The sequence below is a fragment of the Emydura macquarii genome, unplaced genomic scaffold, assembly GCF_026122565.2.
Source record: "Emydura macquarii macquarii isolate MOO-44397 ecotype Brisbane River unplaced genomic scaffold, CSIRO-AGI_Emac_v2 contig_1363, whole genome shotgun sequence".
In the NCBI taxonomy this organism is placed as follows: Eukaryota; Metazoa; Chordata; order Testudines; family Chelidae; genus Emydura; species Emydura macquarii.
In genome coordinates this window covers 13,045,431-13,067,517 of record NW_027131500.1, presented here as the reverse complement: position 1 = coordinate 13,067,517, position 22,087 = coordinate 13,045,431, and the positions used below count along the sequence as shown (strand labels likewise).

The 22,087-nt window shown below is 37.6% G+C and overlaps 1 protein-coding gene across 2 annotated transcripts in view; it reads left to right on the top strand.

The window, feature by feature from the left end:
* Window positions 1-22,087, top strand: part of TLL1 (tolloid like 1) — a 191,706-nt gene that overhangs the window by 78,012 nt on the left and 91,607 nt on the right. For both annotated transcript variants that reach the window (XM_067551980.1, XM_067551979.1), the window contains exons 2-4: window positions 13,907-14,017; window positions 19,131-19,211; window positions 21,893-22,045. In XM_067551980.1, coding sequence (XP_067408081.1) covers window positions 13,907-14,017; window positions 19,131-19,211; window positions 21,893-22,045 — 345 coding nt within the window. The remainder of the gene's footprint in view (window positions 1-13,906; window positions 14,018-19,130; window positions 19,212-21,892; window positions 22,046-22,087) is intronic.

Genomic DNA, 22,087 nt, shown 5'->3' with positions numbered 1-22,087 from the left:
GTGGGGTGCACCTTACTGCTCCTTTGAACTCCTCTGTATGCCTGACTAGCACCTGCTGCTTATGTAGTAGGCGCAATGCTACAAGATGCAGAATGCCCTCAACTCCTGCTTTTGGGAGTTGAGGGTCCTTAAAACTTTGTCAGATCTGGCTCATTATGCAATAAAGAACTAGGGGCCTCATTATGTCTCTAAAACAGCAGATAATTCTCCAAGCGTGGTAGCTAGCCCCTCAACATAGCACTCTTTAATATTATGCTTCTGTCCCATACGGCTGCTATGAAGAGCATGAGATGATCCTTGTGCCTTCTATCACCATAGGAAAGTTCAGGATTTTGCCTTTAAGAATGTCGTCGTCTTCTAAAATTTCTTTAAACCTAACACTGGCCTTTCTACAAAATATTTAGGAGTACTTTATCAAATTTCTGCATATTTTCTCAGAACAAAGACATATCTATGTGATCAATTGTAGTTTGCCTTTTAATTTGTGCACCTATTTTCAGTACTGACAACATAATTTGTTTAAAGCCAAATTTGGGAAAGAATTGCTGATGCCTCCATTATGCTGCAATTTCAGCTTTTGTAATCCTGTTTTAAGCATAGCTTTCCAAACATGAGTATTTTTCCACCTAAGTGGAAAGTTTTGTTAACACACACACAAATCAAAATAATGTCTACATTTGCTAAAATATTTGTTCAATCACAGTGAAATACAACCCAACCCTCTTAGAGCTGTCCTTGGTAGCTGAGTAAGTCAATTGCAGTGTCACTAAGTAGAGTTAGTTTTGGTGTTATTAACTGTTGTGTTTTAGGATCATATGCCAATAAACCTTTTCTTATCTGGGCTTTGACTCATGTCAATATTAATATTATTTGCAATATATTTTTCATATTACAAAATGGCTGCACACATTTAGATTTTTCTTTTTCTTTAATAGGTAGTGAATTGCAAAAATATTAGTATGAACACCAAACAAGCTTCAGATCAGATAATTGTTGGTATTCATATTACATTAAATATTACGTTATTTACGTGTTCATAAATTTGAATGCCAGAGGATCATCATGTTCATCTAGTTTCACCTTCTGCATAACATAGTCCATAGAATTTCACCAAATGACTTCTACTTCAAGCCTATAACTTGTGATTGAACTGCAGCATATCATTTAGAAAGACATCCAGTCTCTGTTTAATCTAAATATTGATGTGTGTGTGTGTGTGTGTGTGTGTGTTTGTGAATACACAAACTTTTGCTGGGAACCATGTATGGTTTCTACCATACATTACAGCCTTAACTCTGTCCCCTTTTTGTCCTTCACACACCCCTTTGCTAAATAACCCATCCCCTCTCCCCGCCCCAACACTAGATATTTGTTCTGGGTATTTGGTGTAGAAGTTGGTCACATTGAGGGAAGGTAACATGATAAAGAGATGTGTGCAATATAGTAGTAAAAGGAGGTAATGTGAGGCTGGCATCCTAGGAGGACAAAATTAAGATTGTTGTGCATGGTAGTTATAGAACTGTTGAACTATGTGCTTGTGGAAAGAGGAAGAGGTAATGTACTGTTAGGTAGCTTAACCTCTCATTTCTTTGCTTTTGTAGGTTTGAGTCCGGGTGTGTGAGTGTAGCAACACTAACTGCTTCTGAACAGTTTTTATGTGTATTAATTTTCTATGGTTTTTAAGACAATTGATTGGGTGAGGGTCTGGATTTGTAGGAATGCAGACGTGTAGCAGAATGAACCCTGTGTGCATGATTGCTTTTCTACTGTGACAGAAAATTGTAGCTCCTGATGAAGATTTTATGTGGGCCTATCCCCATCAATGAATCAATCCAGATTTGTGTGAACCTGGTCTCCTTTGATCAGGTTTGTGTACACAGTGCATAAACTTTCAGTTATAATGTGAATACTGGCTAAATATGACCCTAAATATGTTAAAAATATATATTGCACTAGAACTAGTCAGGATCTGCTCTCTACCCACTTTTACATAAACAGATCCAATAACTTTTTCCTAAGCATGGGAGTTTTGACGTACTTATGGAAGCTGATTTCATTAAAAGGTTGTTTATAATGTGAAAATTGCAGTACCTTTTTTCTCTGGTAACTATTGTTTCAGATGCAAAAAAAACTTATGATACTTTGTCTAAATTTATTTATCATGTTACATTTTCAAGTGACGAAGATTAACTAGTTATAAACAGCAAGTTTAAGATTCCTTTTTTGTTCAGAGGACAGTACACAAGATAAGAAATCAGATTAATTTGAGATTGCCTCCCAGTGCAAGTACCTCCCTGTCTTGCAGTTTTGCTTTGGCATTTTGAAGACATGCATATCCAAACAGGTCAGTCCTTTCCATAGTTACAAAAGGAAAGTCAAAAGAATTCTTAACCTTTTACCTCCTCAGCACACCACCTGTAACCTCATAAGACTATAAGAATGGCCATATTGGGTCAGACCAATGATCCATGTAGCCTAGTATCCTGTCTTCCAGCAGTGGTCAATGCCAAGTTCTTCAGAGGGAATGAATAGAACACATAATCATCAAGTGATCCGTCCCACCAGCCATTCCCAGCTTCTGGCAAACAGCATTCCCTGCCTATCCTGGATAATAGCCATTGGTGGACCTATACTCCATTAACTTATCTAGTTCATTTTTTAACCCTGTTATAATCTTGGCCTTCACAATATTCTCTGGCAAGGAGGTCCTCAGTTTGACTGTGCATTGTGTGAAGAAATATTCCTTTTGTTCATTTTAAACCTGCTGCCTATTAATTTCATTTGATGACCCCAAGTTTTTGTGTTATGAGAAGTATATAACATTTCCTTATTTACTTTCTCCACAGCAGTCATGATTTTATAGACCTCTATTATACCCCCCCTCTTTGCTGTCTCTTTTCCAAGCTGAAAAGTCCCAATCTTATTAATCTCCCTTCATATGGAAGCTGTTCCATATCCCTAATCATTTTAGTTGCCCATTTCTGTACCTTTTCCAATTCCAATAGATCGTTTTTGAGATGGGGTGACCAGATCTGCATGTAGTATTCAAGATATGAGCATACCATGGATTTATAAATTCACAATATGATTTTTCTGTCTTATTATCTATCCCTTTCCTAATGATTCCCATCATTCTATTAGCTTTTTTGGCTGCCGTTGCACATTGAATGGATGTTTTCAGAGAACTATATAGAATGACTCCAAGATCTTTCTTGAGTGGTAACAGCTAATTTAGACCCCATCTTTTTATATGTATAGTTGGGATCATGTTTTCCAATATGCATTACTTTGCATTTATCAACATTGAATTTCATCTGCCATTTTTCTTGCCTAGTCACCCAGTTTTCTGAGATCCCTTTGTAACTCTTTGCAGTCTGCTTTGGACTTAACTATGTTGAGTAGTTTTGTATCATCTACACATTTTGCCACCTCACTGTTTACCCCTTTTTCCAGTCACACATGCAAACAATTCTCTGTTTACTCTTAATAAAATCAAGTTAGGCGCATTCTACAGGAAGACAGAACCTGAATTGCCTTCTTGAGATATTTCTGGTACCTCTACTCTTGCACAAAATTTCAGAAATTCATGGGGGCAATATTCTGTTTAGTCTTAGTAACTAAGGGCTATGTTCTACTGAGTGCTGAGCAAAACCCCCATTGCACTTATCTGGAGTTTTGTTAAAAAATTAATGGAAGGATATATCTTCTGTTCAAAACAGTCCCAACCTCTTTGTCAGGAAAAGGCAATTATCAGGATGTTGCTTCCTTTATACCTTAAGGAAGCATCAAAGGATAGATAATCTGACAGGGATTTGAGACCCAGAGCTAATGTTCTTTCACGGATCCTTTTTTGTGAACATGGTATTAAAGTAAGCAAAAAAACTATCTGGCTTATGACAATCAACAAGTCACATATATTATTGAATAAACACAAAAAGAAAATCAGTGACAATGAACAGGTTATATAGTACCTGAGTAAACATGAAACATTGAGTCAAATGAAATGCTGAGTGTTTAACCCGGTATTTTGTAAGCTTTAATTGCTGCAAATTGTTATTGTATCCTCAAACAGCGTAAGTCCCATTTGGTTGACATGATAGCAAGAGCATTTATTTCTACTGTACTTGACCGAAAATTATTTGAAGAATGATGACTCTGCTTCACAGTCGGCAATGGTAACAGTCAAATACAATTTGAATGCAATGAAAATATTCAGTAAGACAATACCTCAGTCTTTTTCATGGAAAAGTTTGATGATTCGAGTATCACTCTGACCTTGCATGCCACAATATTTTATAAATGCTAAAAATTGATACATTCTGGCAAAAAGCTCAGGCTCTAGATTATTCAGGTAAGCATCAACCCTATGCCTGAGTGAATGTGTTTATCTCCTGTTCACTTTGTTCTTGATCAAGAGATGTGCTGAACTATCCACAAGGTCTGGTTTCCTTACAATTCACTTCTTTTTAGTTCTGAACTTAGCTTATCAAGGATATGATACAACATTGGCTCTCAACTAGAGGGGTACTCAGAGGTTTTCCAGGGGGTATATGAGCTCATCTAGATGTTTGCCTAGTTTTACAACAGGCTACATAAAAAGCACTAGCAAAGTCAGTACAATCTACAATTTCATACAGACAATGACTTGTTTATACTGCTTTATATACTATACATTGAAATTAAGTACAATATTTATGTTCCAATTGATTTATTTCATAATTATATGGTAAAAATGAGAAAGTAAGCAATTTTTCAATAATAGTGTGCTATGACACTTTTATATTTTTATGTCTGATTTTTGTAAGCAAGTAGTTTTTAAGTGAGGTGTAACTAGGGATACACAAGACAAAGCAGACTTCTGAAAAGGATACTGCAATCTGGAAAGGTTGAGAGCCACTGAGATACAGCACTCAACCTTGAATTTCCTTCTTTCTCAAAGTATAGTGTCATTTTTGCTTTACAGTACATTTGTATTCTTCACAGTTGGACTCATCAACATCACTCCCAATTTTTTGCTTATTCCTCATATTAATCAAACTGAGACTGTAAGCTTTTGACAAACTCATCCAAGGAAGTCTGCAAATCAACAAGATCCAGACTTGGCCTTTGAAGCTTTATGCTAGTTTTGTCAAATCTTGCTAGTATCGCATTGCACAAGATACTCATAAATGCGGTTTCTAGTTGGCACATTTTCTTGTACAGCAGTTGTGCTTCACTTTGAGTTTTCACGGTTATCTTTGGCATTGTGCGTTCCACTGTTCTTTCAAACAGTGTTGAATGCCCTCACAGTTCACTACAATTCTTTTACTAGATTCAGCATGACAGAATCTGATATTTGATAGAGTTTTTTAGAACAAGGATTGTTCCTTGTTCGCTCTTGATGAGATTGTTACACAGAAGCTGTCATTGCCTGGGTGATGCAGGGAAAAAAATGTTTCTGAAGAAAACTAAAAAGGTTTATTGTAAAAATCAGTGCTGTGAGTTCCAGAAAAGTTCGTAGAATGAGCTGGCCATGTCACATACACAGTTAGTGGGTTTAGTCTTTCGATCTGAGCTTGAAGACCTTCAAGCTTTCCAAATGTATTAATTGCATTATCATATGACTGACTTCTGCAGTTTTCAATAGCACTAGTGTTTGTGTCCAGTAAAGACTTCACACTCTGGAAGAGTAACTTGCTTGTGTGGTTTTCAATTGGTGTAAACCCCGGGAAACATTCATATATGGCACCATGTAAACAATATTGCAAAATGACAGATAATCGATCAATAGGAGTGATATCGGGAGCTGAATCTACTATCAGAGTAGTATTTTGCATGTTTGAGTTGATTTAAAATGATTTCCAAAACCTTACATCCCATGAAGTCATCACAGATGGTCTTTAACAAATAGGATGTGTGATCTTTCCCTTTGTTTCCATAGCATTTAATATGCTCATTTAGAAATGGGTCAAATTCAGCAACAGCTTCAAGAATACTTCTATTTAGAGGAGAGCTGATAACTTCCCCCCTTCCTCTAAATGCTAAACTGTGTTCAGCGAGAAGCTCAACTGTCACAATACGGCTTAAAACTCTTTCCAGAAAACAGTTTGCATTAGAATCAGTTGTATCATCTCCCTTTCAATGTGATTCTTGCCTTACAAAAGTGATAGTCATGCAGCCATGGAATTGCAATGTTCCAGGTTGTTTTCATGAGAACAAGTCTTCTCCTTTGATTATTTTTTTCCATTTATGGGCTTCTGACGGTGTTAAGATGGTTAGGTGATGAAAAGCCTTTGTAGGCAAAACAGTACTGTTCCTGTGGATTTAGAATACATCAACCAATGCCTCTAATAACATTTGGTAATTTTAATTCAAAAAGAAGAGGATATCATTTCTTAAGTTTGTACTCCCAGTTGGATGTTATAAATTTGTTACTGCGATTCTGAAAATAGAGTAGACCTTTGTCAATACACTGAGTGCAAAACTTTCTTATCAAAGAAGGCCAACGCTGGATCTTGTACTATGCTAACAGCAAAGTTATCCTCATTATCACTACTATTCTCTCTGTCTTCCGTACGGAGAGGTGATAGAAACAGTGGCTCATCCCTTTCACCATCAGTTTTTTTCCTGGAGTTCAGGAACATGTGCTTTTTCTTCTGCCCCCTCTGGAGGAACAAGTTCATATTCACATCTTCACTTTGACTTTCTCAGAAAATAATAATCATTCAATGTATTTGGAAGATGATTGTGAAGCAGTACCAGCAGAGAAATAGTTAGTAAGTTTGATTAACTTGCTTTTATAATTTTCTCTTTGTAACTTAGGTTTCCTTTTTGCTACTCCACTTGGAAATTGTCAACCAGACATCTTGTAGAGCAATACTAAACAAGTACTGTGCATTGCTGTCATTAGCAGGTGCCAATTATTGCTGCCAATTAGCACTCCCATCACCAGCAACTGAAAGTCTGAAAAAAATTGAACATAAACTGTGAAAGCTTAAGAAACTGGGACAAAATTAGTATCAGCAGAGGGCATAAATGATTTTTGTCTCTTCTTTTTAGTGTTAGTGCAAATATGATCAAAATCTCCTTTGTATATAGACTATATTTCAAAGATCAGAGATTCTTCAGGAGAGCAAAGGTCTGGGGCTGTAGCCCTCTCAGGGTATGTCTACACTGCAGACTGAAGTCGATTTACTTTAAATCGACTTTCACCCGCCAAATTTTAGAAGTTGCAGGAGCGTGATCACACCACCCTCCTTGCGCTGGGCTCTTGAGTCCCCGCTCGCCATGCTTGGGTAGACATTCCAAGCAATGCACTGTGGGTAGCTATCCCACAGTGCAACTAGCCACAGAGACTTTTGGGAAGGTTGTCGTCCTCCCATGATGCAACATGCTCCCTCCCCCTCCCTTCTTGTCCCAAACAAACTGCAAACACTTTTTCACCACACACACACCATTGCCGGAGAGATGTGGAGCCCGCTCAGCTCTGCACTATCATTGTGAGCATCACAAATACCTTATCCTGCAGTATTCTCAAAGGCAAGAGAGGAGCTGTAGCACGGAAAATAGCGATGTTACTGAGGCAGCCCTGCTACAAGCCATAGAGCGAAACAACTCCCGTTTGCTGCAGGCTGTCACGCATCGTCTTCAGTCCGGGAGTGCTAATTCTGGTCCCAGGAAACAAGCACAGATTGGTGGGATTTCATCATTATGAAGGCGTGGGATGATGAGCAGTGGCTGCAGAACTTTCGTATGAGAGAGGCCACTTTCTTTGAACTTTGCACGGAGCTGTCCCAAGCCCCGAAGCGCATGAATACTTGCTTGAGACCAGCTCTGGCAGTGGAGAAGCGAGTGGCCATCACTCTGTGGAAGCTGGCAACCTCAGACTGCTAACGGTCAGTTGGGAATCAATTTGGAGTCGGTAAATCCATTGTTACAGCTGCTGTGATGCAAGTATGCATCAATAGGCTTCTGCTAAGAAGGGTAGTGACTTTGGGAAATGTGCAGGACATAGTGGACAGGTTTTCTGCAATGGGGTTCCCAAACTGTGTATATTTTGGGGGGGCAATAGATGCATGCATATCCCTATCCTAGCACCTGACCACCTTGGCACAGAGTACATAAACCGGAAGGGATACTTCTCAATGATGTTGCAGGCCTTGTGAATCACAAGGGACATTTCACTGACATCAATGTGGGGTGGTCTGGAAAGGTGCATGATGCGCACATCTTTAGGAACTCTGGTCTGTTCAATAAGATGCAGGTGGGCACTTTCTTCCCTGACCAAAAAATAAACATTGGGAGTGTGGAAATGCCAATAGGGATCCTGGGGGATCCTGCCTACCCCTTGCTCCCTTGGCTAACCGGGCACTTGGATAGCGAGAAGGAGCGTTTCAATTACAGGCTCAGTAAGTGCAGAATGGTGGTGGAATGTGCGTTTGGTCATTTAAAAGCCATATGGAGATGTCTGCTTACTAGGCTTGACATCAGTTAAAAAACATCCCATCACTTATATCTGCATCCATAATTTGTGTGAAACGAAGGGGGAAAAGTTCCCTCAGCGTTGGGCCGTGGAGGCTGATAGGCTGGCTGCAAATTTTGAGCAGCCAGATTCCATCCTAAACTCAGAGCCAACCGCGGAGTGTTTTGGCATTGGGAAGCATTGAAAAACTGGTTTTGCAATGAACTGCAGTAATGTATATCTGTCTTGTGCCTTCACTTCCCATCCCCCACCCTCGCTCCAGCGCCCCCTCCCCTTTTCTCCCCACCCAAGCTATGAATGAATAAAGACAGATGTTTTTAATGCTACGAAGTTTTATTTGTGACCCATTTTAATGGGGGGAAAGGAGGATAACTTAACATTGTAAAGTGTCACTGTGGAAGTAACTTAAAGGGGCCATCGCGTCCTTCTGCTTGTCTCCACCAGTGTGAAGTGCAGCATGCACTGCACCCTGCTCTGTCTTCTCCTAGATCGCTTAGGGGTGGTGGCTGTTAATAAAGCGGTAGGTGGCGGAGCATTTTGAAGGGGCTGCAGAGGGAGTCTGTCCTGCTGCTGCTTTTCCAGGAGCTCTATCAGATGCCTCAGCATGTCAGACTGACCCCTCATAATACGCAACATCTCCTGTTGCGTATCACTCTCCTGATCCTGTGCTGATCTTCTGTGCTCCGGGTCCGTGTCTAGTTTTTCAGATAAGGACATTCTCCAGGCTCTGAGCTCTGTGTCAGCAGCCGCGGAGAAATTTCATTAGTTTGCTCAACATGTTATCCCATGGTTTTTCCTCACTTCCTAATCTGGGAAAGTTTTTCAGCAGTTCTGGAAGGGGGGCAAAGGCCAAGGTGTCAACTGTAAGATAAGCAAAGCACAAAGTTGCCATTGTTAGCTGACCCAAAGTAGTAAAGTAAATGTTACAATGTAAAAAGTACTCCTCTTCATGTTCTCAGGGCTAAGCCAGACCCGTATTCCATTCTGTACATCTTGGAAGGGTCGGACTGGCATTACAGATGTGGTAAACAAGAGGCCCTTGCATCTGTTCTAGAGAGGCTTCCTTAGCACTAAAATGTGCAATTCACACTTGAGCAAGGAGAGGGATCACCGGGCTCCCCTGCAACATGCCAAAGATGGTTTTGGGAGGAGGTGGGCAGAACAGCTTAGAGGACATTGTGGGTGAATTGTAGCAGCAGAAAACATAGGGCAACCAGTGTCCTGACCCATAATGCCCATCGCAAAGGTACTAGGACTAGGAATAGTCTTGGGGAGGCGTCCAGTGACCCTATCCATGGCAGAGGAATAAAACAGAGTGACTGTATTGATTAGGTACTTTAAACTTGCGCCATCTTCCCTAGATGAACATGTGTGATATCCATCTCCTGCGGGTAACGCAGGCAGAAAGGGAAGATTTGCTGCAAGTATCGGGGTAGCCTGGCGCTTATGCTGCTCTGTTGAGTTATGCAATGATGCCTGCTCATTTAATAGCAGAGTGGCAGGGAAAAGTCTCCTACTGCGGCGGAGGAAATAAGGCTGCCCCTCCCAGAAACCTTCTGCAAAGGTTAACAGATTACCTACATGAAAGTTTCCTTGAGATATCCACAGATGATTCTTGAAGCATACCTCTGCACATAAATAGTCTGTTCTGGGAGTAATCCTCCACTGAAATTTGTCACCACCCAGTAAGACCCTCCCCTCAAAAACACAAACTCCTTTTAAGAGGCTGGACTGGGGACATAACTACAAAAAACAGATTTGCCACACACTCACCAGATGTGCCTTCTCCTGCATCTCGATCAGTCCGCTGTCCTGTGTGTGGCTGGACTGCTCTGGGGTACCGAACAGCTCCTGGCTCTAAGGGAGAATGGATATCCCGCTCTCCAGCACCCTGCTCACATCCTCATACTCCTCCTCGCCAACAGAGTCCTCCTCATTCATCCTGGACTGGGATTATTCGGAGCTATCGATGCTGTGTGGTGGCACAGTGGTGGGGTCCCTGCTGAAAATTGCATGCAGCTCCTCATAAAAGCGGTATGTTTTGGATGAGGAGCCAGAGTGGCTGTTAGCTTCCCTGGTTTTCTGATAAGCCTGCCTCAGCTCTTTGATCTAAATGTGGCAGTGCTGCGTGCCCCTTCTCCAACATGCCGTGAGATATTTTCTTGTAGATGTCTAAATTTCTTTTTCTGGCTCGGAGCTAAGCCAGAACAGACTCTTCGCCGCACAAACTGATGAGATCCAAGACCTCTGGTCGACTCCAAGCTGGAGCATGTTTGGGCCATGCAGTCACCATGAGCGATTCAGCTACAAAGCTCTCTCCATGCTGTCTAAACTGGAAATGGGAATTCAAAATTTCCTGGGGCTTGAGGGGAGGAGCTATTTCCTGTGTACGAGGACACGTTACAGCAGAGCGTGAATGTCCAGAGCGGTAACAACGAGGCATTCTGGGTTACCTCCTGGAGACCAATTACGGCAATTTATGTTGTGATCTGTCTACAGTGACGCAAATTTGACCCATGGAATTTGAATTCAGAGCTACGCCACTTGCAGAGGTGGTTTTATTAGGTCGACTTTTACCATGCTTTAAATTGACGGAACTTATGTGCCAGTGGAGACGCATACTTTAGGGAGTCGACGTAACCAGCATTACATCGACCTCCATTGCCAGTGTAGACCAGGCCTCAGCCTCTCCTGCCCTAACAACCACATCAGGTCTCAAGAGATGCTGCTTCTCCCTTATAGTTTTCTATGTTATCTTTTTTTCTTTATCTCTATTGTTTCTTTGGTTTTCTTTCCCTACATTGGTCTGCATACAGATACACCTTGTAGCTACTGAACATTAAAAGTAGCCAAGTATAAGCAATGAAATTTGCCATTATAAATTATGTTCTGTAACTCACTCCATTGATGCAGACCCCTTCATAATATTAACGTTTCATATTATTAGAAAGGAAGGAAGGTCTAGTAGTTAATGTACTGTATTGGGATTTAGGTGGTCTGGGTTTAATTCCTGGCTTTATCACAGACCTCCTGTACAGGCTTGAGCGAATCACTTAATGTCTTTGTGCTTCAGTTTCTAATCTGTAAAATTGAGATTTCCTTTCTCCAACTCTTTTTCTGTTCTGTACTAATTAGATAGCACCTACTCTGAAGAGTTTACAATCTTATTGCATGTTTGGACAATGGCTAATATTTAGGCCTCCAATCTCAGTTGAAGGCTCTAAGTGCTACTGTAGTATAAAAATTATATTAAATTTACTCAGCAGTCAGATTGAAGGGTGCGGAGTCCTTTTTCCTTCTTTCTTTTCTGGATATAATGTATCAGTTGGAGAAGTGTGGTAAAGAGAGATCTACTAGAAGGTGGTAAGGGAAAACAATTTGAGTACAATAATGAACTGCCACTACTTTTACCTATCAGTAATCATCTCATGGGACTGCAAGAGTGAATCCCAGTCACAGGAAACAGGTCACTGGTAAAATGATGGCTGTTCATAATATGTACTACTGATGAAGTGAACTGTAAGGGATAATGTTTCTGCTGAGTCAGTGCCTCTGGAGGAAGATGGTTAAAGGATATATATGGAGTGACTGAATAGTTCAAATGTATTTGGAACGCACTCAAATAAACACTCTGTTAGTAGAGTAGAAGGCTGTTTTTTTTAGGTAAAAATAAAACAGTTCAAGTTTAAAAATATATGACTTATAATGCTCTAAAATATTTTGTTTTAAAATGAATGAGTTCATTTGCACCCTGTAGTGAAGGTATTCTGGCATTTTTTCCTACAGAATAAAAGAAGCAATTTACTATGCTTACAAAACTGGCAAGATGAGGCTTGTACTTCAGCTTCTAATTTGGAACCAAGTACTATAAATAAAAATGGTTTATAACTCGAGCGTTATTTCACCTCCTAGTTTGTATTGTCTGGCTCTCTGCCCTTTATTATGTATTTTTTAGTGGTTTTTTAGCAATTTTTTAATCTGTAAAGTCCCCAGCCTTTGTAGTATGTATATCAAATTATGATGGTTTCTCTATGCCATTCCATTTCCAAAAAAAGAGTGAAGATATTTACAATGTGATTTCTTTTGTGTAGTGGCCTTGGGCTCAAAAGTGAGTGCAGTGCAACAGATATAGGGGATGGGTATGCGCTGCACAGGAGTTCCCCAGTAAAGACACTCTACAAATAATGACTTCTATGGTGCAAATTTGATTAAATACCAGCTAACATAAACATCAATAAAACAAAAGAAAATGTAATCTTTACAGGAAGCAAAAGCCAGTAAGGGTTTCATCTGCGGGAGCAACATGGTCAGAGTAATCAGAAAGGAAGAAGGTTTTAACAGCAAAATTTTGGATGGATTTGAATGGACATGTAGGGACACCGGAAAGAATGATATTGCAGTAGATGAAATTTGAACAAGGGTTTTAGTTGTAGGGAAAGAGAGGAAAGGATTTATTGTGGAAACTGTATAAAGGAACAATCAACAGGAATTGGTGACAACCTAGACATGGGGCAAGAGGAGAGGGAAGAGTTGAACATGACACGGTCTGTTTGCCTGGGTCACAGGATGGATAACTCATTTCTAGCTTACTTACATTTAGCTGTTCAGAGCTCCTGGCGCTTTGGTTTGGATCATCAAATGGGTGACAGTTTAAGATAGATGAACTCACATAAGTGTAAAGAGAAAAGAAGAGGAGACCAAGAACAAAAACCTGAGAGAATGTTACTGAGAATAGGAAAAAATAGAAGGAAAGAGCCACCAAAACAGAAGCTAAAGGAGATGTAGGAAGAAAAACAGGAGTGCATAAAGTTGCAAAAGCTAAAGCAGATTAGATAACACAAAAAATGGGATTAACTATGTAAAGGGAATGTACAAGTCAAGCAGGAGACTAATGGGAAAGAAAACTCTTTGTGAAACAGATAAACAATATGAGTATATATAACAGAATGTTAAAGTATGCACTAACATATTAAAGACAAAATAGTGTTTTCTGTAACATATATTATTCATTTTCCAGGCAGTTATGTGCTATATCTTTGTGAAACTCATGTTTTGATGGACTTCGTATTAAAAAAACAAAACAAAAACCCACTTTAATTCACTGTGTTTTATTCTTGTTTACTGTATTTAAAGAGAGAAAATAGAAGGATTTGTTGAAGATTACTGTCATGTTTGTGTGATTGAATTTGTTCAGTTCAGCAACAAAATTAAAATGTCCATAAAATAAATAAATAAATAAATGTAAAGGGATATTAAAGGCAAATAGGGGAGTATTGGAATTGATTAAAATGCTTGTTCCCAGGGGTTTTATGAGCTAGTCAATATTTAAAAAAAAAATCTGTGTATATATGTTTTCATGGGTTGTGACATTGTAATATATTCTTCAAATTGGTTTTAATGTTTAAGTAAATATTTTAATTAAATTCAGCTCTCTTTTATTTAAAGCTGTCTTTTGGGGAGATATTGCCTTAGATGATGAAGACTTAAAAATCTTTCAGATTGACAGGACAATTGACCTTACGCAGCACTCAAATGAAAGACTTGGACATAACACAGGTATGATGTTAAAGGTGTGATTTTTTTTTTTAATTTTGTTTTTAACTTTTATTTATTTGTTCACAGAACACAACCTATGCTCTAAACCTATAAAACTTAGTGTCGTGGGCTAATATTGATTTTAAACTTTATAAAGTTGTTTAATCATTACAAGTTTGCTTTCTAAGAAGCAATGAAAAGTCATGGAATTTTGATTAGATTGCAAGACTGGTCTTAGAGATAGCTGAATAAATATTTTACTAGACTAGTGTGAGTATATAAGTATCTGCTATTGGTTTTTGTTTATTTATTTATTTATAATGCAGTAGTACAATTAATGCAGTAATTATTTTATATATATATATATATATATATATATATATATATATATAACATATAATGCAGTAGCACAATTTATTTATAATGCAGTAGTACAACTTTTACAATATATTTGTAAATTTCAGTTGTCCCCATCTGACCCTCAACCTTGCCAACATTAATTTGGTGATTTCTTATAAATGTTGCAGCAGCAGTGTGACTCGGGGAATGAATTGAAGAAAAGGGCCAGTTCAGATGAAGATGGACATTCTAATTGTTAAATCTTCTTATAATTATGTTTAAAATGTTTTTTCAGTGATTTACTCTTCTTTGTAACTAGATATAGTAATTAGAATATCTTTATATTATCCTGGCATTTTCTTTTATTTTCTTTAAGCCACCTGTTTGTTCTAGGCAAAATCATCTTTGATCTTTTCTAGATCAAGATTAGATTGACGATGTTAGTAAGAGTCGGTGACTTTTTCTCAAACAAATCATTTTAATTGGCTTTGAAGTATTTCAGGTCTTGATTTTGCTGACAAAATGTAGAGAGCAAGGTCAGTAATTTCCCTTTAAAGTGGATGTAGCTGATTGATTTATTTGGCCTGCAGACTTTTATTTTAATACCTCTGGTGATGTCTTTGAAAGTGACAAAGATCCTTTCTGGTGATTGCCGGACAGATGCAAGATAATTTTTGAAGCTATTTCTTATCATAGTTAATGGTCTACTGTTTAATTTTCTTTCCTTCCCTGTGTTGGGGTATGTGCACTATACCAGCCAAGTGGAGTATTCTTTTCAGGGACAGATTGTGGTACCGTGTTAAGGACCAGATTCTGACAAACCCATAATCCTCAAGTAGTCTCATTGGGACTTTACATTGGTAGATTACCAGAATAATAGAAACAGAACTGGGCCCTAATGCCCTGATTCAAATTCTGGTACAGGTAGAGGCAGCTGAACTGGGTCCTAAGTGTACTTGTACTTTTGTTTTGACAGATAGATGTGGAGTATTTAGCTTGAAAAAGCTGGTCTCATTTTACATGATAAATACATGATCATTTTTCTAAATTCAGAATATTACATGCGTATAATATAATGGCACTCTGGTCCATATTCAGCAAAACACTTAAATGCATGCTTAACTGCCACCGTCTGCAATATCTTGGTATCTTTTTTGATGAAATTACAAGATTGGTTGATAAATATAGTTGAGCTGACATATTATACTTGGACTTGTGTAAGGCATTTGTCTTGGTGCTGCATTACATTTTGATTAAAACACTAGACTGATATAAAATTAACATGGTGCACATTAAATGGATTAAAAATTGGCTAACTGACAGTACTCAAAATGTAACTGCAATTGGAGAATTATCATTGACTCAGTGTGTTTCCAGTGGGGTTCCACAAGGATTGATCCTGCACTATTTAACATTTTTCTCAATGACCTGGAAGAAAACATAAAATCATCACTGATAAAGTTTGCGGAAACAAATAATTGGGGGAGTGGTAAGTAAGGAAGAGGACAAGTCACTGAGTCAGAGTGATCTAGATTACTTCGTAAACTCTGTGCAAGCAAACAATATGCATTTTAATACACTTAAATATAACACATGCATCTCGGAACAAAGAATGTAGGCCATACTTAAAGGATGAGGGACTCTATCCTGGAAAACAGTAACACTGAAAAAGATAATAAAATGAACAGGAGCTCCCAGTGTGACACTATGGCCAAAAGAGGTAATGTGATACTGGGATGCATAAACGGGGAGATCTCAAATAAAAGTAGAGAGATTATTTTACCTCTGTATTTGGCACTGGTGTGACCACTGCTGAAATAATGTATTTCACCAGTTCTGGTGTCAAAACGGATGTTGATGAATTGGAGAGGGTTTAGGGATTGATTAAAGGATTAGAAAACATGCCTTTTTGTGAGACTCTAGGAGCTCAATCTATTTAGTTTAGCAAAGAGAAGGTTAAGGGATGACTTGATTAATCCATAAGTACTTACTTGGGGAAGAAATATTTAATAATGGGCTCTTCGAGCTAGCAGAGAAAGGTATAACATGATCCATGGCTGGAAGTTGAAGCCAGACGAATTCAGACCAGAAATAAGGTGTACATTTTTAAAAGTGAGCGTAATTAACCACTGGAACAAATTACAAAGGACCGGGGTGCATTCTCCATCACTGATAATTTTTAAATCAATATTAGCTGGTTTTCTAAATCTCTGCTCTAGAAATTATTTTGGGGAAGGTCCATGGCCTGTGCAATACAGGAGGTCAGAGTAGATGACATAATGGTACCTTCTGGCTGTAGGATCTATGAACCTACGAAACACATGCGCTTAAGGTTAAGGTATAAGTTGCTGAATCAGAACCTTTGTGTATACCTTTTCTTTCCTCTGCCATCTAGTTATTAGAGTGACATGACCTAGCAGCTGGGAAAAGAATGCAAATGATTATTAAACAGAAAAAAAATAAAGTAGCCTGTTTAAAGTAGAATCTCTGAACTCAAATTATATTTATGCTTTAACATTTTGCTATTGTTTACCAGTGCACTTTTAAAAATCTTTAAGAAAAAGCCTTATTTACAAATGTTTGTCACAATTAAATAAAATAATTATAACTTCAGGCCTCATTATGCAAACGGTTACTTGTGTAATTATGTATATTTATTCCTATGTAGATTTCTATTGAAGACAATGTGGCATAATCTGGGAAGAACTTGCCACAGGGAAGTATAGCTAGACTAATGTTTGCAGGATTTGACTGTTGTGTTGTAAATAATAGTGCAGAGCCTGATTTTGCAAACTCTGACTCAAGTGGTGGGACTGCATGATTGAGTAAGGATTATTTACATACATTTGCAAGTTCAGACAATGACATTATGAGCTCCACAGGGCAAGGACCTATCATTTTATTTGCCCGTGAATCACATTTACAACTTGAGCTATATAAATAATTTAATAAACAGCAACAGTAAAAGAGTTATTATGTAGATATTGTTTACATGACTGCCAAAATATTATTTCCCTGCCCCACGCACTTAAATATGTAGAAAGTCCATTTAATTTTTTTTTTAAATTCACTTTTGGTTAGCTTTTGGCTTGAAGTGTATGTTCTGTAGTGCACACATTTAGTCGTATAAATGAAATCAGGTTAGCCATTCTTTTTTAATTTCTTATTTGACAGTAGTTCTTGTGTACACCAAACAGAATACATAGTATGTGTTGTTAGACTACCACTACTAGTGTACTACCTTACCCCTTTTTTTTGTTGTAGATAATAAAATAGTAATAGCTTCCTATGTCAATAAAGGCATGGATTCTTCTCTGTTACTGTTATCTCTTTCACATCTGCCTGTTTTCTAAAGATTATTTTTCCCTCACAATTGTCTGCATTTTTTTACTGTGTATGTAATCTTGCAAAATAAATGCTAATGTGAGATAATTGCATTAATAATGGACAATGTGAAATGCATGTATATGGTATAGCATATACTATAGATAACCAAATAACTCCTTGGGAAGGAATGTATTGAAGTATTACCTCATCTTCCTAAAATGTTTTTAAAAATTTGGAAAATTTTTCTCAAGGGATCCAGCAAGTATATGACAGTGTAATGCAAATAATTAGGCACATTATTATTCACTGAGTAAGCAAGCTAACTTTCTTGCCTTATATGGTATTATGTAGTCTGCAATCTGCTTTTTAAATGCCATTTAGTAAATACACCCTTAAATATGGCAGAAATTGTTGTGAAAAAAATGTAAGAGGAAAAAAGGAATTCGAGGAAATATTCGTGGAATGACTATGGCTAATTATGACGTTTGCAATCCTTTATTCTTAGCCACCTCCTCCTACTGCAGTAGCTTGAAAACACTGATATTTCACTGCAGATATTGCTTAGTTTAAAAAAAAAAATCACTTATAGGCATTCTCTAAAGTTATCCAAAACCTCTTTAGATATTCTGGTTATTCTTTGTACACCATAGTACTGTCAGCATTCTTTTTTCTCACTTATTAACCTTTTAAAAAGATGATATGCAATAATAACTAAAGTAACAGAACCACTATGTAACAGAAGAAGTCAGCAGACTGCTACAGATGGCATCTATGCCTGTAAGTGGGATAGTAAATGTTCAGACAATGAAGCTCCAACTGCCTCTTTGGATGATTAGCTTTTCTGCTTCCTTGTCATTCATTGATTATTGGAGCGCCACAGGAATGCCTCAGAGGTCATGTTACGATAGATTGGTATTTAATAGGTTAGCAGTCCTTACGTGACTGACTGTGCTTTAAAGATTCATTTGCAAGTTAGCAAAGAACCCCAAAGCTTTTGGGATAAAATCAATCGTATTGCTTTTTTATCATCCTTTTTTATGTGTTTGTTTGCTCTTGTGGTCTTAATGTTCCCCCTCCTTTAGATATGGGAAAATTGTGGTATACATTTAGGACATTTCTGTGAGAGCAGGGCATCCAGCTGTCAATCAATATGGCACTAAGGCTGTCAAGGTCACTGAGAAGAAGAAAAAGCTTCAAATAATAATTAGATGATGTAATTGTCATGACTTGTCTGAATAACAAAGACATGTTGGCTTGCGTTCCGGAATGCATGCTAGAAAATCTTTCAGCTACAAATGTGTTTTTGTTTCATTTTCAAAAATACTTGAAGAATTTTATGTGGGTCATTAAAGAATTTTAAACTTAAAGATATATTGCATATCCTACAGAGTAAATCCTAATCTCTCTGCATAACATATTCACTATATGTATAATGACCTGTGTTTAACTTTCCTTTTTCTTTTTAAAGGTGGCTTTGGTGAGCATGGGACAGCAAAAAAACGAGGTGCCCTCTATCAGCTTATAGACAGGATAAGAAGATTTGGCTCTGGTATTTTCACTATTTGAATTAGCAGACTGCCTAATGTGATGTACAGTTAACATTAATAATGACAGTATTTTAACACCTTAAGACCAGTCTATATCAGTATTACTGTAAACTACTAAAACAAGAGTGATAAAGAGATTAGCTCTTTTCCTATGTATACTTTGTCAGAGATCTCATATTTCATGTAAGCACTAGAAAAGTTAATACTGGAAGTTAAAACCCTAAAATACATTATTTTAAACTTTATTTTAAATTGTTTAAAAATTGCTAGACGTTCATTACACTAGTATTCACAATAATTAATTCACTTGATATCAATGGGATGTATTTTTCTTAAGATTACAGTACTCTTTGTGTATGTTTTATTCATGGATGGATAGCTGCAAATAACTGCTAATGGTGTATGTTGGTTTTGGAGGCAATGGGACGCTATGAGTCATACTGCATGTGGAACATTTATGATGTGTTTCACCTAATTTTTAAAACGTTGTAAATTTCAATAGAATTTAGTGAGCAGTATCTATGGCATCCACTTTAATACTGAATTAAGTTTATTTCCTATGTTCAGTGTAACATGACTTAACTCCGGTGCCATGAAAACCCCAGCATCTGTAGGAAAATGTAAAATTCACTTTTAATTACAATTCAGTATGTGGGAGTGCATCACTCCAAATTCTGCAAAACTAGCCACAATGTGGTAGCTGACTTTACCAATATGTGGTATGTAACCACACGCTTGATCTGAGAATTAGGGCCTTAATTTTGCGTAACAAACTGTCTATCTTCATCTAATTGAAAACAAAGATGATTGGAATAATAAGCAATGGTAAAAATGTCCATATTATCATGTAATCAATCCACACATCCTCAGATGATTCAGTAATGATCTGTCTGGAATTCCATGTTTGATTTACATATTAATAGTTTACATGTATCATAGATTGTATCATAACCCTCAGTAACAAATTCATTATTTGAATATCAAAAGATTAATGTAAAATTTAAAATGATATTTTGACATAGATGTAAATGTTCTGGTCAAACTGGACATAAAACATTTTCATAAACTCAACATCTTTCTGGGTGGTTCATGATGTTGATTAAACTGTACAGTGAGTTAAGCTATAAATATTTTAACCTTTCTGCCCAGGCTTCTGAAACATCCCCTGCCACACCTTTTTCTATTTTAATGGTTCTTGCACCTTTCCATATTCTCCTGCATCCTGAATGGGTGCTATAGAAGTTTTATAAACAGGCAGCAGCTGCAAACTTATCACGTTACTCTAGTTATTTCTTTACGTGTTACTTACAAGGCTACTTGTGAGTTTATGCTTTGTCCATTCTTAAGCTCTGTTTCCTTATTTCTCTTGTATTGTTTATGCAAGGCTTACAATATTTTTCTTGAAAAAGGACTGACCTGGCTTTTGCACCTAACTCTAGGAATGGATATAGGATTCCTCCATCCAGTCTTGGAGCTAAATGACTATGTCCCCTTGAGGGGCAGAGCTTAGTCACCTCCTCACTCAGCCTGCTGGCTTCTCTGGATCCTATTCTTAGGCAACGATCTCTCTCCATGCATTGTACAGGAGAGTGGGTGCCTAATGCAGGGTTGTGGATTTCACAGCTGACAGGGTGCCTAAAAGTTACCTGCTGCAATGCTGAGCATTACAACCTAAATTTCCCTTTTAAATCCCATCCTAAATTTCTACCTATTTGAGAGAGATTATCAATACTTAGTACTGCTGGTTCTGGTAATATCTCTCAAAACAATAGATATTTTTATACCACCATAGCTTTCAAGGTGTTGGGATCTTTTCCGCAAGGCAATTCAAGCCATGTATAGTGTACGTCCATAGAATCCCAACAGTTAGTTTCCGAAGAGTATAGTGTCTATGTCCTAAAGTACTATAGAGACACCATCAACCTGACAAGCCTATTTCCATCTGAAAATTGTGTGTCTACTGCTATTACAGTTAGCTCCCAAGATAACTAACTACAGCTGAAAGAGTTCATCTTCCAGAGTGATTGACCATCAGTAAAAAAGTGGAACGGATCATGCACAAAGTGCTGCAAAAGATGTGAAGTAAAATAACGGTGCTTCCCTATAGCAATGCACATGATTGCTCTTTCCCAGGCCCTGCAACAATATGTTTATCTCTGAAAGTAGCAGCGAAGCTAAAACTAAAACCAGGCCTTTGCACGGATAGAAGTGAAATGGGGCCTAAACACATTTGGTGCTATTACCGCTGCCCAACAGACTCTTCTAAACATCATCAATGGAAAAGAAAAACCCACCTAATTTTTAAAAAGTATTTAAAAAAAAAAAAAATAAAGGCATATTACTTAGAAGAAGCAGTTTTAGAAAAATGTTTTTTTTTTTAAATTGGAAAGTCTAGAAGTCATCATGTTATCAATCAATTGTTTTTCAATCAATGTCTCTTTGAAATGTTAAAGTGCTTCATGTAAATAATGATACTGAAGATTTTGAGTCTCCATTTCAAGCACTTATAAAAACATAAACTACTGTTTGTACATTGCATTGAAAAGCTGAATTGCTGTGTAAAAAGCTACATTCTGTTATTAAAGCACATAAAGAAAACATGGAGCTTTGACCATGCAGAAAACAAATGTTTTCATTTGTGAACCCTTTTGTCTCATATAGTGTTTTTTAAATATCATTACAGGGTTTGAGCAAAATAATTCTTCTAAGGGAAGAGCAACTGTAAAATTCTCAGGGAAAAATGAGAAAAACCGATTTCCCAGAGCTGCTACGTCTCGTACAGAAAGAATATGGCCAGGGGGCGTCATTCCATATATTATAGGTGGAAATTTCACTGGTAAGGTGAAGGGGGAAGAAGGATGAATGTTGGTTTTTTTTT